Source organism: Thermobia domestica, chromosome 2, assembly GCF_964235325.1.
Source record: "Thermobia domestica chromosome 2, izTheDome1.hap1.1, whole genome shotgun sequence".
Taxonomy (NCBI): domain Eukaryota; kingdom Metazoa; phylum Arthropoda; class Insecta; order Zygentoma; family Lepismatidae; genus Thermobia; species Thermobia domestica.
The window spans coordinates 145,069,701-145,087,035 of NC_137455.1; the positions used below are offsets into that span (position 1 = coordinate 145,069,701).

General features: G+C 37.7%; 2 protein-coding genes across 4 annotated transcripts in view; one reads left to right on the forward strand and one right to left on the reverse strand.

Moving 5' to 3' along the window:
* Positions 1–4,335: 4,335 nt before the first annotated feature.
* On the reverse strand, positions 4,336–5,607 carry LOC145679203 (uncharacterized). The gene has a single exon (XM_081749791.1). The coding sequence runs from the start codon at positions 5,605–5,607 to the stop codon at positions 4,336–4,338; it is 1,272 nt and encodes a 423-aa protein (XP_081605917.1).
* Positions 5,608–12,939: 7,332 nt separating this feature from the next.
* Fdx1 (Adrenodoxin-like protein 1, mitochondrial Ferredoxin 1) overlaps positions 12,940–17,335 on the forward strand; it is a 32,152-nt gene continuing 27,756 nt past the window's right edge. For all 3 annotated transcript variants that reach the window (XM_081746799.1, XM_081746790.1, XM_081746782.1), the window contains exon 1: positions 12,940–13,657. In XM_081746799.1, coding sequence (XP_081602925.1) covers positions 12,977–13,528 — 552 coding nt within the window. In that variant the 5' untranslated portion in view covers positions 12,940–12,976 and the 3' untranslated portion in view covers positions 13,529–13,657. The remainder of the gene's footprint in view (positions 13,658–17,335) is intronic.

Below are 17,335 nucleotides of genomic sequence, written 5' to 3' on the forward strand. Positions count from 1 at the left end.
AACAGTTGTATCAAATGTTGTAACCAACCCAAAAGTTGCATACAACTTGGTATCGTAAATGTTCAAATTCCACTTTGATGAAATATATGATACAATATATGATGGAATATTTGTTCGTTTATAACAGGCTTAAGAAGTAAAATGAATGCAGGTATAGGACAATGTCTACTGATAGCTTACTTAACTTACACAGCCACACATATAAGATCGATCTTCCTGGAGTTTAGAAATTTGAATTCTGTGTAACAAAATACATCGAATCCATGACCTGGAGTCCGGCGCACAAAACGTTTGATTATTATTATTATTATTATTATTATTATTATTATTATTATTATTATTATTATTATTATTATTATTATTATTATTTGTGTGGGTGTGTGTGGCTGTGTTATATCGTAAGATTAACAACTTCAGTGTTCCGTAACAACCAAGTCATAACATTCTCTTACACTAAGATGTAGACTTGTACTGTTCTTAAAATCACAGTATTAGAGTTCGTATAGAGGGAATAGACTTGGCTCTACATGAGATAACTTTTTAAGAGTGCGCGAGACTCGAGGCTGAGCAATTTCTTCACTTGAAATATTTTTGATGAGATTACTTTTTTTTAACAAAACAAGGTATGTATTATCATTAATAATAATAATAATAAAGGAATAACAGAGTTACAATATCAATTACGTAAAAAAATACCTTCGAATAAAGAAAAAAGTAGTTGCCATGACGGGATTCAAATCCGGGTGGCTGTATTAAGAGTCCCCTGCTTTCACACTTTAAACACACACACACACAAAAAAACTTTCTATTCCACCACGTTTACAGGACTACTATACTCAACAGGGACACTAACACAGAAATGTCGACAGTTAAAATTCCACCCTTCCCACTACAGAGGTACTGGAACCCCCACACACTTCATTATAAATTTCTCCTACGAAGATAAGAAAATAAACTAGTAGTTACGAAGATAAAAATATAACTTTCTACTTCTACCCGTGTTGATGCAATTCAAAAAATGTAAAACTAATTTTTGCTATCTTTTCTTCTTTTAAAATTATAAGTTAAGGTAATTAATGATGAGCAAATGGAAGACCAAGACCAAGACCGAGGTGGTCCTGGTCTTGGTCTTGGTTTTGCACTGGAATTCTTGGTCTTGGTCTTGGTATTGCATGCAAGAGTCTTGCAAGTCTTGCATTTAAAAAATCTCAAGCTTTTCATAGGTAAAATTTACTATGGATATAAGGGATAATAAACTTTACAATGCGTCAATAGTAACGCAAATACAATGTATGTTTCTAAATGTAATATAGTTTAACTTCGTGTAAGTATGATGATAGTGCACAACATAGGTGATGGCCTTTAATTTTTTTAATGGGTGCCCACGCTTCACTACTTATAAGATATGCCTAAATCACAACGTTTCGTAATCTGTTTATATTTTTTAACAGATCCAATACTCCACTGGTTCTCAAACTGGGGAGACTACCCCTGAGACAAATGAAAGAAAATCAAGACAGCACTGATTATTGAAATACCATGAATTGCAAAATTATTTTTACCTCTAAAGGCGTCAGATCTTTCTTTTCAATCACGATTAGCTAATCCTTGTATTAAACAAACTTCCAATTAAATATTTAGATTTTGTTTTACTGATTCCAATATGTACTCTATGGGGCATAAACATGGACATTACGCAAAAGCGAAACAAAGTTCCAGGTTTTGGAATGTGGGCATGGAGAAAAAAGGAGAAAATTAGCTGTGTTGAACGTAAAACGAATGAGAAGGTGTTAGAAATATTAGCAGTAGGGGAAAAAAGAAGAATTTTAAGAGGAGGAAGAGGAACTGGTTAGGATATTGGCTGAGGAGGAACTATATTATGAGGGACGTGCTAGAGGGTATTGTGGAAGGAAAGAGAAGGATGAAGCGAAGGAGACTGTAGTTGGAGGAAGGTATTAAAACAGAAAATTGCTACGTCAAGACGAAGAGACTAGCTGAGGACCACCGAACGTCGAAGCTTCTCACTTGCAGCAAGTAACCTGCCAATAATGGAAGAATAGCTATGATGATGATGATACGTTTAGCAATATTGATCAAAAAAGAGAGAGAAAATTAACATAATAATTATTATAATCAAACCTCTTAATATTTTAGAATAATTTGAGTGAAAACTGAAAATGACTCAACTGTCTGTGTCTGGTATAAACTCAGTTTATATTAATACTTTCGACCTGTATTAGAAATACAACATAACGGCATCAAACTCCAAGTTATTTGAAGTCTCACTTGTGAATATGGATCACTATTATCAATTACCCACTTTGTTGGGTTAAACTAAAAAATATAACAATATATTTCGTTAGTCAGTCACTTTTTACTATTAGTAAAGCGCTCTCTGACATCGATCATTTTCGATTATTTTTATATTTCTCTCCCCTCCTTCTCCATAAGTTGCGGGGCTAAATTTGGATTTAAACATCAGAAGTGTACTGTTCGTCTCAGAGACCCCGAAAACTATGGATTCGGCACTAATATCGGTCATTTTCAATAAACTTATATATATCTCCTCCTCCCCCTGGTTGCGAGGCACGGTATCGAAAGTGTCATTGTTCATCCCAAAGACCTCGAAAACCATGAGTTCGACTTTGATAATAGTCATTTTCGATAAATTTTATATATCTCCTTCCTCTGCCAAGCTACAGGCTGATTTTGAATTTAAACAGCATCGGAAGTGTCATTGTTTAGCTCAGCGACCCCCAAAACTATAGATTCAATTTTAATGTCGGTCATTTTCTTCTTCTTCTTCTTCTTCTATGGCACTACAGCTCTTTGACGAGCCTTCGCCTCCGTCAGAATCTGCCACACTCGCCTTCCAGTTCTGTATTCCCATTTCCTTCATATCCTCTAGGACCGTGTCCCACCATCTCCATCTTCCCCTCGTTCTCTTTCCTTCGATGTTAGCGAAGAAGATTTTCTTCACTACTCTTTCTTCCCCCATTCTGACAATATGTCCCACCCATTGCAAATGGCTAAGTTTGATGTGCGTTACTATGTCTACGTCGTCGTACTTATTGTAGAGTTCATTATTATATCTCATTCGGTATGTATTTTGGTCTACCTTCACACCTCCATATATTTTCCTTAAAATCTTCCTTTCAAAGTTCCCTAGTAATTGCATTTCCTCTTTCCGTATAGTCCAGCATTCTGATCCATATGTTACTACGGGCCTGATTAATGTTCTGTATATCCTGGTTTTTGTAGTTTTAGAGATGAGATTTGATTTTAGTTGGGGCAGCAGTGCAAAATATGCTCTGTTTGCAGTGGTGATTCTTCTTTTGACTTCCTCACTTTGGTCATTATTTGATGTGATTGTTGTTCCTAGGTAGATAAATTCATTCACTATTTCGAAGTTGTGTGATTCTATATTTATGTGTGTCCCGATTCTTTTCAGATGTCCTGTGTTCTTAGATAGGACTAGAAGTTTGGTTTTTCCTTCATTTATTTCAAGTCCTACTTGTTTCGCTTCTTTCTCCAGGCCTGTAAACGCTTCTTTTACTGCTTTCAGACTTCTTCCAATGATCTTAATATCGTCTGCATACCCTAGAATTTGATGGCTATTGGTCGTTAGGGTCCCTGTTCTTTTTATGCCTGATCGTCGTACTGCTGCTTCTAGTACCAGGTTAAATAGTATGGGGGCTAGTCCATCTCCCTGTCTGACACCTTTCTGCACTGGGAACGCTTCTGACATGTCGCTTCCTATTTTCACTTGGGCTTTCGATTCCTTTGTACTGATTTTGCATAACTGAACTAGCTTTCCGGGTATCCCTAATTCCTGGAGTGCATTCCACATTTGCTTCCTATTTATCTTGTCGTATGCTGTTCTGAATAAGTGATACGTGGTTATGTTTTTTTCCCAGAATTTTTCAAGTGTCTGTCGAATTGTGAATATTTGGTCCGTGGTTGATCGTCCTTTTCTAAAGCCACCCTGATATTCTCCTACCAGTGCTTCGTAGTATGCTTCCAGTCTATTGCGTATGATGGTTGTAAATATTTTATATGCTGTTGTGAGTAATGTGATTGCTCTGTAGTTATCGCAGGATAGTTGGTCTCCTTTTTTATGTATGGGGTTTATTATCCCTGTTTTCCATTCTTCGGGTATGTCTCTCGGGTCATTCCAAATTCTGCAGATCAGTTTGTGTAGAGCAATCACTATTTCCTCTCCTCCTTTCTTAAGTAGCTCTGCCGCTATTGTGTCAGTTCCCGGTGCTTTGTTGTTTTTAGATTTTTTTTTATTGCTTCTTTAACCTCTTGAAGTGTTGGCGTCTTTGTTTGCATCTATCTAGTTTCTTTGTTTTCGAAATTTGTCTGAGCTGTTTCATTTGGTTCATCTGGTTCGTCGTGAAAAGTTCTTTCGTAGTATCTAGACCACCGGTTCAGTATCTCCTCCTTGGAGTTTAGTATGCTGTTGCCTTCATCCCTGATTGCAGTGCAGTATGGCTTAAACCCTCTTTTTAGTTGCTTAACTTCCTTGTAAAAGAACCTTGTTTCCCCTCTATATCGTACGTTCTCAAGTTCTGCTATTTTGCTCTCTATACTGGATTTTTTCTTTTGTCGGAGTAGTTTTTTGGCTTTTCTCCTGGCTTCATTGTAAATTTCTTGTCTTTCCCTTGTTCTGTGAGTTAGCATGTTGTTCCCAGCTACATTCCGTTCCTTTATTGCTATCTCGCACTCGCTGTCAAACCAGTCGTTTCGTTGAGATTTGTTCCTTTCTCCGATTGTTTCTTCTGCTGCTCTAACTATGTTGTCTTTTATTGATGCCCATATATCGTTGACGTTTTGTTTTCCTGTCCATTGTGTTTCCTCCATATACTGAGTGACTTTGCTCCTATATTCGTTGACTCTTTGTTCATCCCTTAATTTCTCTATGTCCCACTTCTTGACTTGGTGCATGTTGGGCTTCCGTTGTGTGCTTATTTTTGTGTAGATACGGGTTACTACCAAATAGTGATCGGAGTCTATGTTAGCTCCTCTCCTTGTTTTCACGTCTTGTATATTGCAACTGTGTCTGCTGTCTACTACAACATGGTCAATCTGATTTTCGGTCTTTCCGTCCGGTGATCTCCATGTTACCTTGTGTATTCTTTTATGTGGGAACCATGTGCTAGATATGGTCATGTTCTTTGAAGCTGCAAAGTCAATTAACCTTATGCCGTTGCCGTTTGTTGTTTCATGCGCGCTATATTTCCCTATCGCTGGGTAGAAACAGCTTTCTTTACCGATTTTTGCATTCATGTCACCAACAATTACTTTCATATCATATTTCGGACATTCGTCATATGCTTTTTCCAGCTGGCTATAGAACTCGTCCTTGACTCTATCATCCTTTTCTTCGGTTGGTGAGTGGGCTGTGATAATGGTTATGTTGTATGGATTTGCTCTTACTCTGATTTTACATATCCTGTCGCTGACTGGCGTGAAGCCAATTATTTTACTACGTATTTGACCCCTGACTATGAATCCTGTTCCAAATTCTTTCTTTTTGTTGTTTCCACTGAAATAGATGGTTTCCTTTTGTCTTTGGTGAATGCCTTTATTGTCCCATCTCATCTCTTGTATGCCACATATGTCTATGTTATATTTCTGAATTTCGTTTGTTAGTTCTTGCAGGGCCCCCTGTCTATGTAGTGTTCTAACATTCCACGTACCGAGTACCAGTTCTTTGTCCTTTTTTCGTTTCCGGTCCGTCTTCCCCTTGATCCGTCCATTCCGAGGCGATTCTTCCGGTCTTCTAACAGTAGTTCTTTTTCCGGGGCCAGGTTGTCGGTCTGACGCCCAACCCCCAACCTGGAGGACCAGGCCCGACTTCTTCCGTCCCCTTACTTTCCACAGGGATTTTTTACCACAGAGGTTTTATACCCTGCCTCCGGTAAGGGTTAACAGCACCACCACTTGAAGGCGAAGTCGGACTTGGGTGAGAGAGGTGTGAGGCTTCATTTCAAAAACAGATCTGCCATTCGGTGCACTTCACCACTCGAGTAGGTGCCGGTCATTTTCTATCATTTTAAAATATCATTCCCTTCCCCCTCCCCTAAACTGCACCGTCAAAGTGATATGACAGAAACCATCTCAGGTCCGATCCTTATCTATGTTGAAAATGAGATCGAGTTCGATCGGCTGGATCAAGAGTGATGAAGTCACAATGACAGTCACTTATATTTGTAGTTTTTTTTACACGTATCTCCCTCCTCCCCCTCCACTATGTTGCACCATCAAAGTAAAATTATAAAAATCGGTCCAGGCCTGAACTTCATCTATGTTGAACATTTGATCAAGATCGGTCGGGTGTTTCAAAAGTTATGTTGTTATATATATATATATATATATATATATATATATATATATATATATATATATATACAGTAAACCCTCGTTAACACGAATTGCAAGGGACTGAAAAATCAGGAGTTCGTGTTAAAAAAATTCGTGTTAACCGGGGACACAAATTTTATTATTCGAATATATTTTCTCCATACATACGCACTATAGTATACAGACTATACATACCACTGCAGTATATTATGTATATCATAGAAAACACTAGAGATGGTATCGAGACGAGACTGAGTAGTCTCGGTCTCCTCTCGGTTCCAAATTCGAGACGAGACCAAGATTATTCTCCGTCTTGATACCATCCACAGAATTGTATCGAGACGAGACTGAGTTTCGGTCTCGTCTCGATTTCGAAAAGCACGGCTCGGTCTCAAATTCGAGTTAAGTTCAAGATCGAGACTAGTTTCGGTCTCGGTACCATCCTCTGAAAAGTGAAAACACTACAGTAAGTTTATTATCCTATTTTCGAAGATTTAAAAAAATAAAAAAGTTTCCACGCAGAAAATCCAAGTCAAGTTATAAAATTGATAACTCCGCTAGCAGGTTGGGTACCGCTAGTAACGGAAAGGTATTTAGGACTGCTGTCACCAGTTTGAAGTCACAGGGGAGAGATGTTTTGTCTCGAGCAGTAGCCAGCTCGTCTGCCAACCACCTACATGTTCAGAGCTTGACGGAGGACAGAATCAACACCTCATAAGAGAGGAAAGATATTCGTTTCTGGGTTTTCTCTTATTTACAAGGCAATTTTCGTCTGTATAAATACTGTACGACAGAAACTGATCTGGAAAAAAAATCTGAAATAAGAAAAATGATCTAAAAAAAAAAGCAACAAAGGATTGAAAGTCCGTGTTAACCGAAAACCTTTACTCTCAAGGGACTAAAAATTAGTTCGCAATTCGTGCTAACCGAAATTCGTGTTAACCGATAAAACTTCCTATAAGATAACGTACAGCGATGCCGGGATCGAAATTTTGTTCGTCCTAACCGAGTGTTCGGCTTAAGCGAGTTCGTGTTAACGAGGTTATACTGTATATTTATATATATATATATATATATATATATATATATATCAACCTCATACATGTTAAAAATTTGATTGAGATCGGTTCAAGAGTTATTAAATCACAAACTTAGTCATTTTTATTTATATTGAATTTTGTACCTCTCTCCATCCTCCTCCTCCCTACATTGTTCCGTCAAAGTGAACTGATAGATAACATTCCTGGCTTGAACCTCATCTATGTTAAATATTTGATTGAGATTGGTCGTTTAGTTCAAGAGTTATTAAGTTTTTTTATTATTTTATAACTGCCCCTTCTCCCAACCCCTAAGTTTTACCGTCAAAGTGAAATGATGAAAACATTCCCAGGCCCAAATTTCATCTATGTTGAAAATTTGATCGAGATCGGTCAGGTTGTTCAAGAGATTAGTAGTCACAAAAATAGTCACTTTCAATTTTATAATATACATAGATTTATTGTTGTAGTATAATGTTATATCGCTCAATCCTCTATGTGCCGTATACCTAAGGAGGATAAAAGTTATATTAATAAACCATTATTCAACGTACAAGCATCCGTCTAAACTTGCCAACGTATAAGCATCCAATCAAACTTGCGGTCACATGCACTAAGTTCTTGTCAATGTCATGAGTATGTTATTTCAATATTAATTTTATGACCATATATTAAAAATTTCCAACGGATGCTTGAGCCTCAGAGCCAAGGCCACACCTATGTAGTCGACACCTATGGTGTACGGTATTACCGATGTTCATTACTACATTTCTCTTTAGTTTTGGAAGCAGAACATCACTAATATGATTTGAAATGAAATGAAGTATCTAGTTTAACGTCCCACGATTATACACCAAGGCTAAGGGAGACGGATATGATGAGAAATGACTGAAATGGTAGAATGAAGAAAGTAGGAGGAGAAAACGGAAGAACGCCGAGAAAATCCACGTACACAGTGTTTGTCCCCCCTAAAAGCTCACATGGCTCAAGATAATACCTGTACGGCTTGAAAACGAGCAATATCTACAGAAAACGCGAACAACCAATTCAGTAAACGACATATTGTAGCCATATGCCACAGGGGTAGATCGACTCACACGGATTGCGTTAACTACTGGGAACACATTCACTCCAGCAGCATTTTTATTGAAGCCAAGAAATCATCATCTTCTTTTTTACATTCTATATAAAAAATTTCAAGTAGTGTCGGTACTTGTGCAAGACTCTTGCGCAAGAGTCTTGGTCTTGGTCTTGGTCTTGCAGGTATGGTCTTGGTCTTGCACCCCTTGGTCTTGGTCTTGGTTTTGCATCGGGATTCCTGGTCTTGGTCTTGATCTTGGTCTTGCATCGGGATTCCTGATCTTGGTCTTGGTCTTGCAAGCAAGACTCTTGCAAAAACTGCAACACCAAGACTCTTGCGCTCATCACTAAAGGTGATGAAAAATTATAATGTAAATCGAGCTCAGCGTTGAAAACGATTACATAGCCTCAATTTGAAGAAAGTTTCGTAATATTTTACTCATTGAGAAACGTCTACATAATTTGTTTTTGAATTAAAGAAGAAAATCTCAAGTAAATCATTGTTACACTCACATAAGAAAGCTCTCCTTATATGATCATTAGTATCTTGTGTATAGTCTTCCGTGAAACGATTTTAACTAGCTAATAGTTTGGGTGGACGATGAAGTGACGCGGTAGATATGTGGTTAGCGCATTGAACTTGTATTCTGCGGACCCAGGTCCAATTTTTTAAAAAATGTTTCAATACTCAGTGTGATAAATAAGATCTACTCTCCAGAAAGAAAAAAATATTTGTTTTAATGAGGAGAATTGGAGATTGTCTGTCAATACAGACAATCATTTATAAACTTATTTCAATCAGTTCTTCTAGATTTCATATTTTCATCTACTTTGAAGCATTTTCTGATTCATGCGTGGTCAATGTTTTTTTTTTTTTTTTTTTTAACATACAGAATATAATGAAACAATACATTGCATTCACATCAATATTGAGATTAACATATGGTGTTTATTGGAGAACATGCTCTGGGCCATAGAGATTCATCTGAGAATGGAGAAAAGTTTTGTGCGTCATCTACTCACAATTTTACTTGCATAAATACCTGACTCAGTCTACCAACTGCTGTCAGTGACGAGAAAAGTTATGTGTAAATTGAGTTACATCTGTCCAGGCGTTGTACTAAGTTAAAATTACCTGGCCCCAGGTAATGGAATTAGGGCACTTAGGGGAGAGATACTTTTGCTGGTGACTGTACAACAAGATAATCACAGCACGTAACAAATCTAAATTCATAAACAATCTAATAATAGTTGAAAGAGGCAGATTGTAAAAAAAAAAGAAAAAAAGAAAAAAGAAAAGAACAAATTATATTTCTCGACTGGGTACCTACATTCCTATCACACAAAATATGATAATGTTCAACAATATGGTTTTGTGAGTAATTTATAGACATTTTAATTGACTCTTTATGCAATAATGCTCCTACATTAAAAGTCATCGCCACTCTACTAACACTAGTGCTCTCAAACGGGTCGGGTCGGGTCGGGTTGGGTTGTCGGGTCAGGCTACTCGGGTCGGATCAGTCGGGTCAGCTCGGGTCGGGTTGTCCAGTCGGGTCAGCTCGGGTCGGGTTATCGGGTCGGGTAAATCGGGTCTGTTCACTTTGGTCAACTGAGTTTAGGTTGAGTTTAAACTCGGTTGGAGTCGAAAGCTGCTGTTTTTCACTAGCTGCCTAATTAAAAATAGCAATTTTCAATTGATTTTATAGAAGCCATAAATCTATTTTGAACACTTGCAGCTAGTGTTTTTATGGTAAATGCTCATTTTTGTACTTGTGTGTTCTTTAATTTTTAAATGTGGAAGATTGATTTTACCAATCGACTGTAATATTAATATCTACGCCAATATGGAGTCTGGATTTAGAACAAAACTAGAAGTTGTTTAAGCAAGGCCAAAAGAAAGATTGGATATGGACGACCAAGCCCAAGCAGGGCCGCAGTAGCTCAGTGGTAGAGAATTCATGGTTCGATCCCAACTTGTGCTAAGTGGGCTTTGTGGTGGAGAAACGCCGTGTAGTGGGTTTTCTCGAGGTTCTCCTGTTTCCTCCCACTTTCTTCGTTCCACCATTGCATTTATTTCTCATGGTCACCATATTCCTTACCCTCGGTGCAGAATCGAGGGACCTTAAACTGAATATTTCATTTTATTTCACCAAGCCCCAACACAAGAATAAGGTAAAGATTGGATATGCAAGACGAAGTGCGTAGTAATTTTGCTCTTGGCCTTGTTTTGGTGATCACGAAGTAGCAATGAGCATATTTTCTTGCTTTCCGTATAGTATGAAACACTATAATCAAAATCACACTTGGTCTTCATTTGTACCGATGAGGCGAGCATTCTTGGCTCTTGTATAGCATGAAAGACCACCATGCCACGAAATGCAGGACCAAGACTTCACTGTGCAAGACAAAGAATAAGACGCAGTATTGATGACCAGACCCAGGGTGTGAATTGTTTGAATTTCATTTCTTGGGCTGAAAGTGATGAAATAAAATTAGTACTTTATAATTAATTATCATACTGTATTTTTAAATTTTAAATTACAAAATTCATATTATGTATCTTCTTACTTGCAACTATATATACTGTAAAATACGTTTTAATTACCGAGAAAGAAAAATCAAAGTGGCGCGGGTCCCGGAATCATAAGAACCTATTTTGGAATGAAAGTTGAAGGGTTGGAAAAAATAACAGGTGTTCTCCCGTTTCCTCAAACCCTACCACTGTAGTTAAACGATTTCCTTTTGTCTCTGCCAAGAGACTCTTGCTACTGCCTTCCGAGAAGACCCTCTGCCGTCCGAGCAGGTGAGAACATTGACCTTGAATAAAAATTTCGTCACATAGAAATAAAGCAAGAAAAAAAAATTCTCCCACGTCGGCCACTGGTATCAGTTATAAAAAGAAATAACCAAACCTCAAAAGTGCCAAATATTCATTAAGATGCATATACAAATCTCCCGCTTGATCTACTTAGTGGTTAACGTGTAAGACTTCGTTACACGTGGTCCGGGTTTAATTCCGAATGGGAGTGCATTTTGGCGTTCACCCAGTGTCGTGACCTAGTGCTCTCAAACGGGTCGGGTTGAGCCGACCCGACCCGACTCGGGTGGTTTACGGATCGGGTCAGCTCGGGTCGGGTTGTCGCGTCGGGTCAGCTCGGGTCAGGTTGTCGGGTCGGGTTATTCGGGTCAGCTCGGGTCGGGTTATTCGGGTTGGGTTGTCGGGTCGGGTCAATCGGGTCAGCTCGGGTCGGGTTGTCGGGTCAGGTCAATCGGATCGGATCACGGGTCAGGTTACTCGGGTCGGGTCGGGTCAGTCAATTCGGGTCACGGGTCGGTCGGGTCGGTCTTCAACCCGACCCGACCCGACCCGTTGAGAGCACTAACTAACATCTTCTCGTAGCTATTATTTAAAACTTAATTCTAACTCCTGATCATTAAAAATGTTACAATTGATAACGTTTGTTTACATTCACATTTTACAATATGATAGTTTCGTTAATAACCACCACTGCTACGTAAAACAGTTGAAAGTAGAACTATCATACTAGAAAATGAAATGAAAACTGAAGTCTTTAAGTTTTACGTCCTACGATTATGCCGGCTAGGCTAAAGAAGATGGTAATAATGAGAAACGAATGAAATGGAGGAATGAAGAATTTGGAAGGAAATGGGAAAACCCCGAGAAAACCACCACAAAGTTCACTTGGCGCGAGCTGGGATCGAACAAGGACCCCATGCACCAGAGTCGAAAGCTTTACCACTGAGCCACCGCGGTCCTTAAACACTAGCTTCGTTGGCTTTTTAAATCTGGAGAGGGGGCGGATGAACCAAAATTAAAATCCTCTTTCCGACAAAAGTTATATATACAAAGTAGTATTGTTTCTTTAAATATATTTGATTAAAATCTGGGATAAGTGTCCCACCCGACCCACCTAGTAACGACGCCCGTTCCCTAACTATCGTACTAGAATTCTTAATTCTAATTTAAAAACTAAAACACATATTAGAGGGTTTAGCTGTGTTATTTGCCCGGAGCTTGCACCGGGTAAAAACTGGTCACCCGTACACAGAAAACAAGATATGCCGATCCCTGATCTAGATATACGTGTAGTTGAAATCCCTTCATACTGAATCTCTGCCCCGGCTACTGAAGGCAATACCATCGGTAGGTATAAGTTGTCATGAAAACAAGGGGAAAACAAAAAGATATAGAAAAGCGATAAAAGAAACGGTCTAGGAAATTTCGGTATATGGAAATTCAGAGAACAACTGCAAAGAACGCAATAATTTGAAGAACGTGAGACATATCCCAGCACCAAAAATTCGTTAAAGAAAGATATTGGAAGTGATAATCACAGTGGGGAATTTTCATACTTAGGCGTTTCTTAGGGAATTATAACCTGGTCACATTGCTCAGGTTTTCGTTATTTGTTTGTTTAATCCATGTTTCTGTTTTTCGTTACTCGTTTGTTTTATCCAATACGAAGATGGCAGGAAGTGTAGTAAGAATGTGTAAATTACATTCAGTTTTTAAAAATGTTTATCTCTTCAGAAGAACTTGGCAATCTAAACAGTGCTTACTTTCGCCTGAAATATTAGTGACAATCCCTGTAAAACATATACATTTAAGTGACAGTGTTTTCCATGGGGAGTATGAGATGCAAGATCCCAAATCAGAAGACGAAGTTGTAAACATAACGTACATTGATAAGGACGGAAAAAGGATACCGATTAGGGGAAAAGTTGGTGATAACGTATTATATTTAGCACATAGGTATGAAATTCCTATGGAGGGTGCCTGTGAAGCTTCCTTAGCTTGCACGACGTGTCATGTGTATGTACTTGGTGATTATTATGATATATTGCCCTCACCGGAAGAGAAAGAGGACGATTTGTTAGATTTAGCCCCGTTTCTGAAGGAAAATTCAAGGCTTGGTTGCCAAATAATTCTTAATAAAGACTTGGAAGGGATGGAAGTACAGCTTCCACAGGCAACACGTAATTTTTATGTTGACGGACATACACCCAAACCACATTAAATACAAAATTGTTGATTTGAATTATTAGTACTTAATTGTAAGTACTCTGCAACAACTGTTCAAAATATAGATTCCTAGTGCATGTGCTTTGGACATCCAGTCGTAGTAAAGTTTCACGTCCTCAATTAGGTAAGAAAATTTCTATACACTTGGAACAGATTATGTCAAACAAAATTTAATATTTTGGTTCACTGTTACAATTACAAGCAATTTGAATACGTAAACTGCCAGATAGGCATATCGCCTTCATTTGAACAAATTATATTTAGGCCTTTGTGCCGTAGAGAAGGTCCAATATTTTCAGGCTTAAAATGTTAAATTTCGTACTGGTTTAGTTTTGGCGCTCCACTAGGAAAAAATGTTAAAACTTATAATTATTTCATTAATCTCCTTCTTATTATCGCCGAAAAGGTTTCCGCTGGACGACATGAAAATAGATAAAATTCAAGGGGTCCACCAAAAGTAATTGTTGAATTTTTTTCCATTCTTTTACTGTTTGTGTATAACACGACTTGTAGCATAAAACGTGCAAAAGAAAGACGCCAACCTGTGATAGGTGACCATTAAAACACACGAAATACAGGTTCTGTATTCTGCAGAAATATACCGCCGGTGGAAAAATAGCATCTAATAGAGTTATCGTTCATATGCACCCCTTGTAAACCTAAAATACAGCTTATCACTTTGTATTTAATTATGTTGCCTGCAGAAATTTGTTCCTTATAAACGTGTGTTTTCATGCAAAGTATTGATTTTTACCTGTAAATCTTCCAAAATGTGGTGCACCAAGACTACACCAGCACCGTAAAATTGTTATTTATAGGAAATTCACTGTCACTACATCAGAAAGTGTTTCCCAAGAATTCATTGGTGCACATTTTCTTAAAGAGGACTTCGCAACTTTGAATGTAAATACTGCATTTGAAATTATGTCATAAAAGACTACAGTGTAAAAACCACAAACCAACTTTGCTAGATGGCCACTAAAGACATGAATGCTATTTAACCGAATCAGGGCATGAGCTCAGCAGGGGGACCGAACGCTTCGCTTTTATCCGTATTGTCGCATATTTTTGCATTAAAGGAAGGCAAATGTGAGCCATTTATAGATACAAAACGGAGATTGAAAGCACACGATTACTCAGATCATTCAATGTTTGATTCATTTCACTAAACTCACGTTCACGTTCTGCAGTTGATATCGGTACTACTTTTACACATTATTTTTAAGTTCCTGAACAGCAGGAAGCATATAAGAGGCGGGATTGTTCTTGAACAAACAAAATTCTTTCATTACGAAGGAAATATCATTTATTGACTATTTCAACAATTTGGACAATCGAGGGATGGCATCGTCTCCGAAGAACAGTAGTTCATTTTGATCAACAGGCCAAGAAGCAGGGTTAAACACTGAAGCATCAACGAAAAGGTCTTGATTTGGAAAACTGGAGTTTATATTTTCTAAAAGGGATTGAAAAAGGTCTCAATCGAACAACAGTTAAGTCGTTCAACAGATCACATAACCTTCTTGCAACTCCACTGTAACAACCCTGCATCACTGCCGCACCATATGTTGCTAAGCCATCAAGATGATTGTTCAGAACGTTTTCCGTTATCTCATTCTAAGAAAAAGTCGCTAACAAGTTTCCTAATATAACTTCTGTAGTGTTGTCAATTTGACAATTTTATGCAAATCATTAAAAACAACACCTTCAAAAATTACTCGAAAATAAATTATTATACAATATTTATTAGATACTGTCATACTCTCATCAATTAAAATACTAAAATTTTCTCCTGTGCTTGTGCTAGTACCTCACTTCTTTCTTTTCTTGTCGGTGGAAGGAGAAAGCATTACTGGTATATTGATGTCCAGGTTCAGAGCTCCAAGTTTCAAGGGTAAGCTTGAACATCAAATACTCCTCTTCCTTTCTGCAGACAAACAGCACCTACCAACTATACTACAGACCTTGAAATAAGACGCCACTTTGATTTTGTTTTCTTGCAAAATTCGTTTACAACTTCCAAAAGCTTCATTTATTTATTTATTTTAATGGGAGTAGCTAGCGCAAACAATAGAACAATGGTTTTGTTATTTGTGTCGAGGACCTTCCTCCCTCAATGCCTAAGCTACTTAACTTTATATTAAGTTTTGTCTTACCTTGCAGTCGATATCTATTGTTTCGCTTGCTCCTCCTACTTTTTGGGAGTGTTTTGTTTTGAGTGAATAGGCCTGTGTACTCAAGAGAGTAACTTTTTAGTAATTTGTCTTTCACTAAATTGATCGTGTTAAGATAAATTCACTGTAAATGTTAGTTTTGATGTTCATTCATTGATTTGTATTATTTTTCTCATCCTGCTGAGAATTTCTCTTTTATCCAAAGTTAACACGTACTTCGAGATAGTGTGTTTCTCTTGGTTGAAAGTAAGTTGGTTGTGTTAGCACTTCTCTTATGATTCATGGTTTTGAAGCATTGTGATTGGTTGGTGGTGTAATGTTGTTAACTGAAGTGACTGTGTTGTCTGTGTGGTGGTTAAGTGAGTTACCCGGTCACGGTATACAGTTAACACGTGGTTTTTCTTTTTACTGTTTGTCGGAAGTCGATGTTACAATTTTGCGAGTCATTTTTTTTTTTTTTTTTGTTTGTTTGTTTTTGTTGAGGATCATTTTATGTCAATCCAACCGATAAAAAAAAAAAAAAATTCAGATATTCTTCACTTCTCAGATATTCTTCAAATTTGTTGAATATGTTCGTTACTCAACCTATGACCAATACATAAATATTAGCTGCATGTATTACAGTGTGACGAAAAGTCTTTTCTTTTCGAAATGTTAAGGTGGGTAGTGCGGAAAAGTGGCCATTTGTGTCTAAAAAGACTTTTATTTTTTTTATTTGTGTGTGTGTGTGTTTGTTTGTTTGGAGATCGTTTAGGTGGCGCGCATCGACCTTGAAGTTTTGATAGTGATTTTGTTATGCAACACGCATAGCAATTTCACAAAAATATCATTATTTGGCTATTTTATGTTTTTTTCTTTTTTTCTGCATTATCGTCGTTTATTGTTTTGTTTATGACAAATATGTTAAATTCATGCCTCAGGGATGGTTTCCTATGCTGTTTACGTATACTTTTGGTCAAAAATTGCTTATCCATCACGTACTCTGCTGCAAAAAAGGGATGCCAATGCAGCCTCTTTGATGATTTACACAAGTCATCCAACTTCATGGGTGTGGCAGGGAGAGTTTGGTGTTTTTTTTATTTATTTATTAATATAGTCATCTACTTCTTCATTTGTAATATTATTGGTCAACTTAAGTTCGTGGAGGAAGTATGAAACCCAATCATTCATGTCATAGTATTGTTCTCTATTAAAGCCGTTTTTTCGTAAAACAAAACAAAAAAAAAAAAAAAAAAAGCAAAGCCTTTCCCTTTCTTTAAAAATCCTTTTGCTTTCTTAATTCCTCCCAAACAAAATATTTTATGTCTAAGTTTTAGTTGGTTAAAGCCAGTAGGAGATTTTCAGGATGGGCGAAGAATGCGTTTTGTTTAATGACTCTATCAAGTGATATGGGAGAAATCGGTGCAAGTGGATCATATTCTAGAAATGTGCTCCGTAAGTTATCGATAGTTCCGTCTTGATTCCAAACCACACCTGTTCATACATCTTCATTACGTACTTGCAATTTCAAAGAGGTGAGGCATGCTTACATATACCCGCAATACTTGGCATGGCATGGTTAACCACCGCGACTGGATAAGTGGTCCGGGCTTATTTCTCGCTAGACTGCGCAGACAAACACCGCTCGA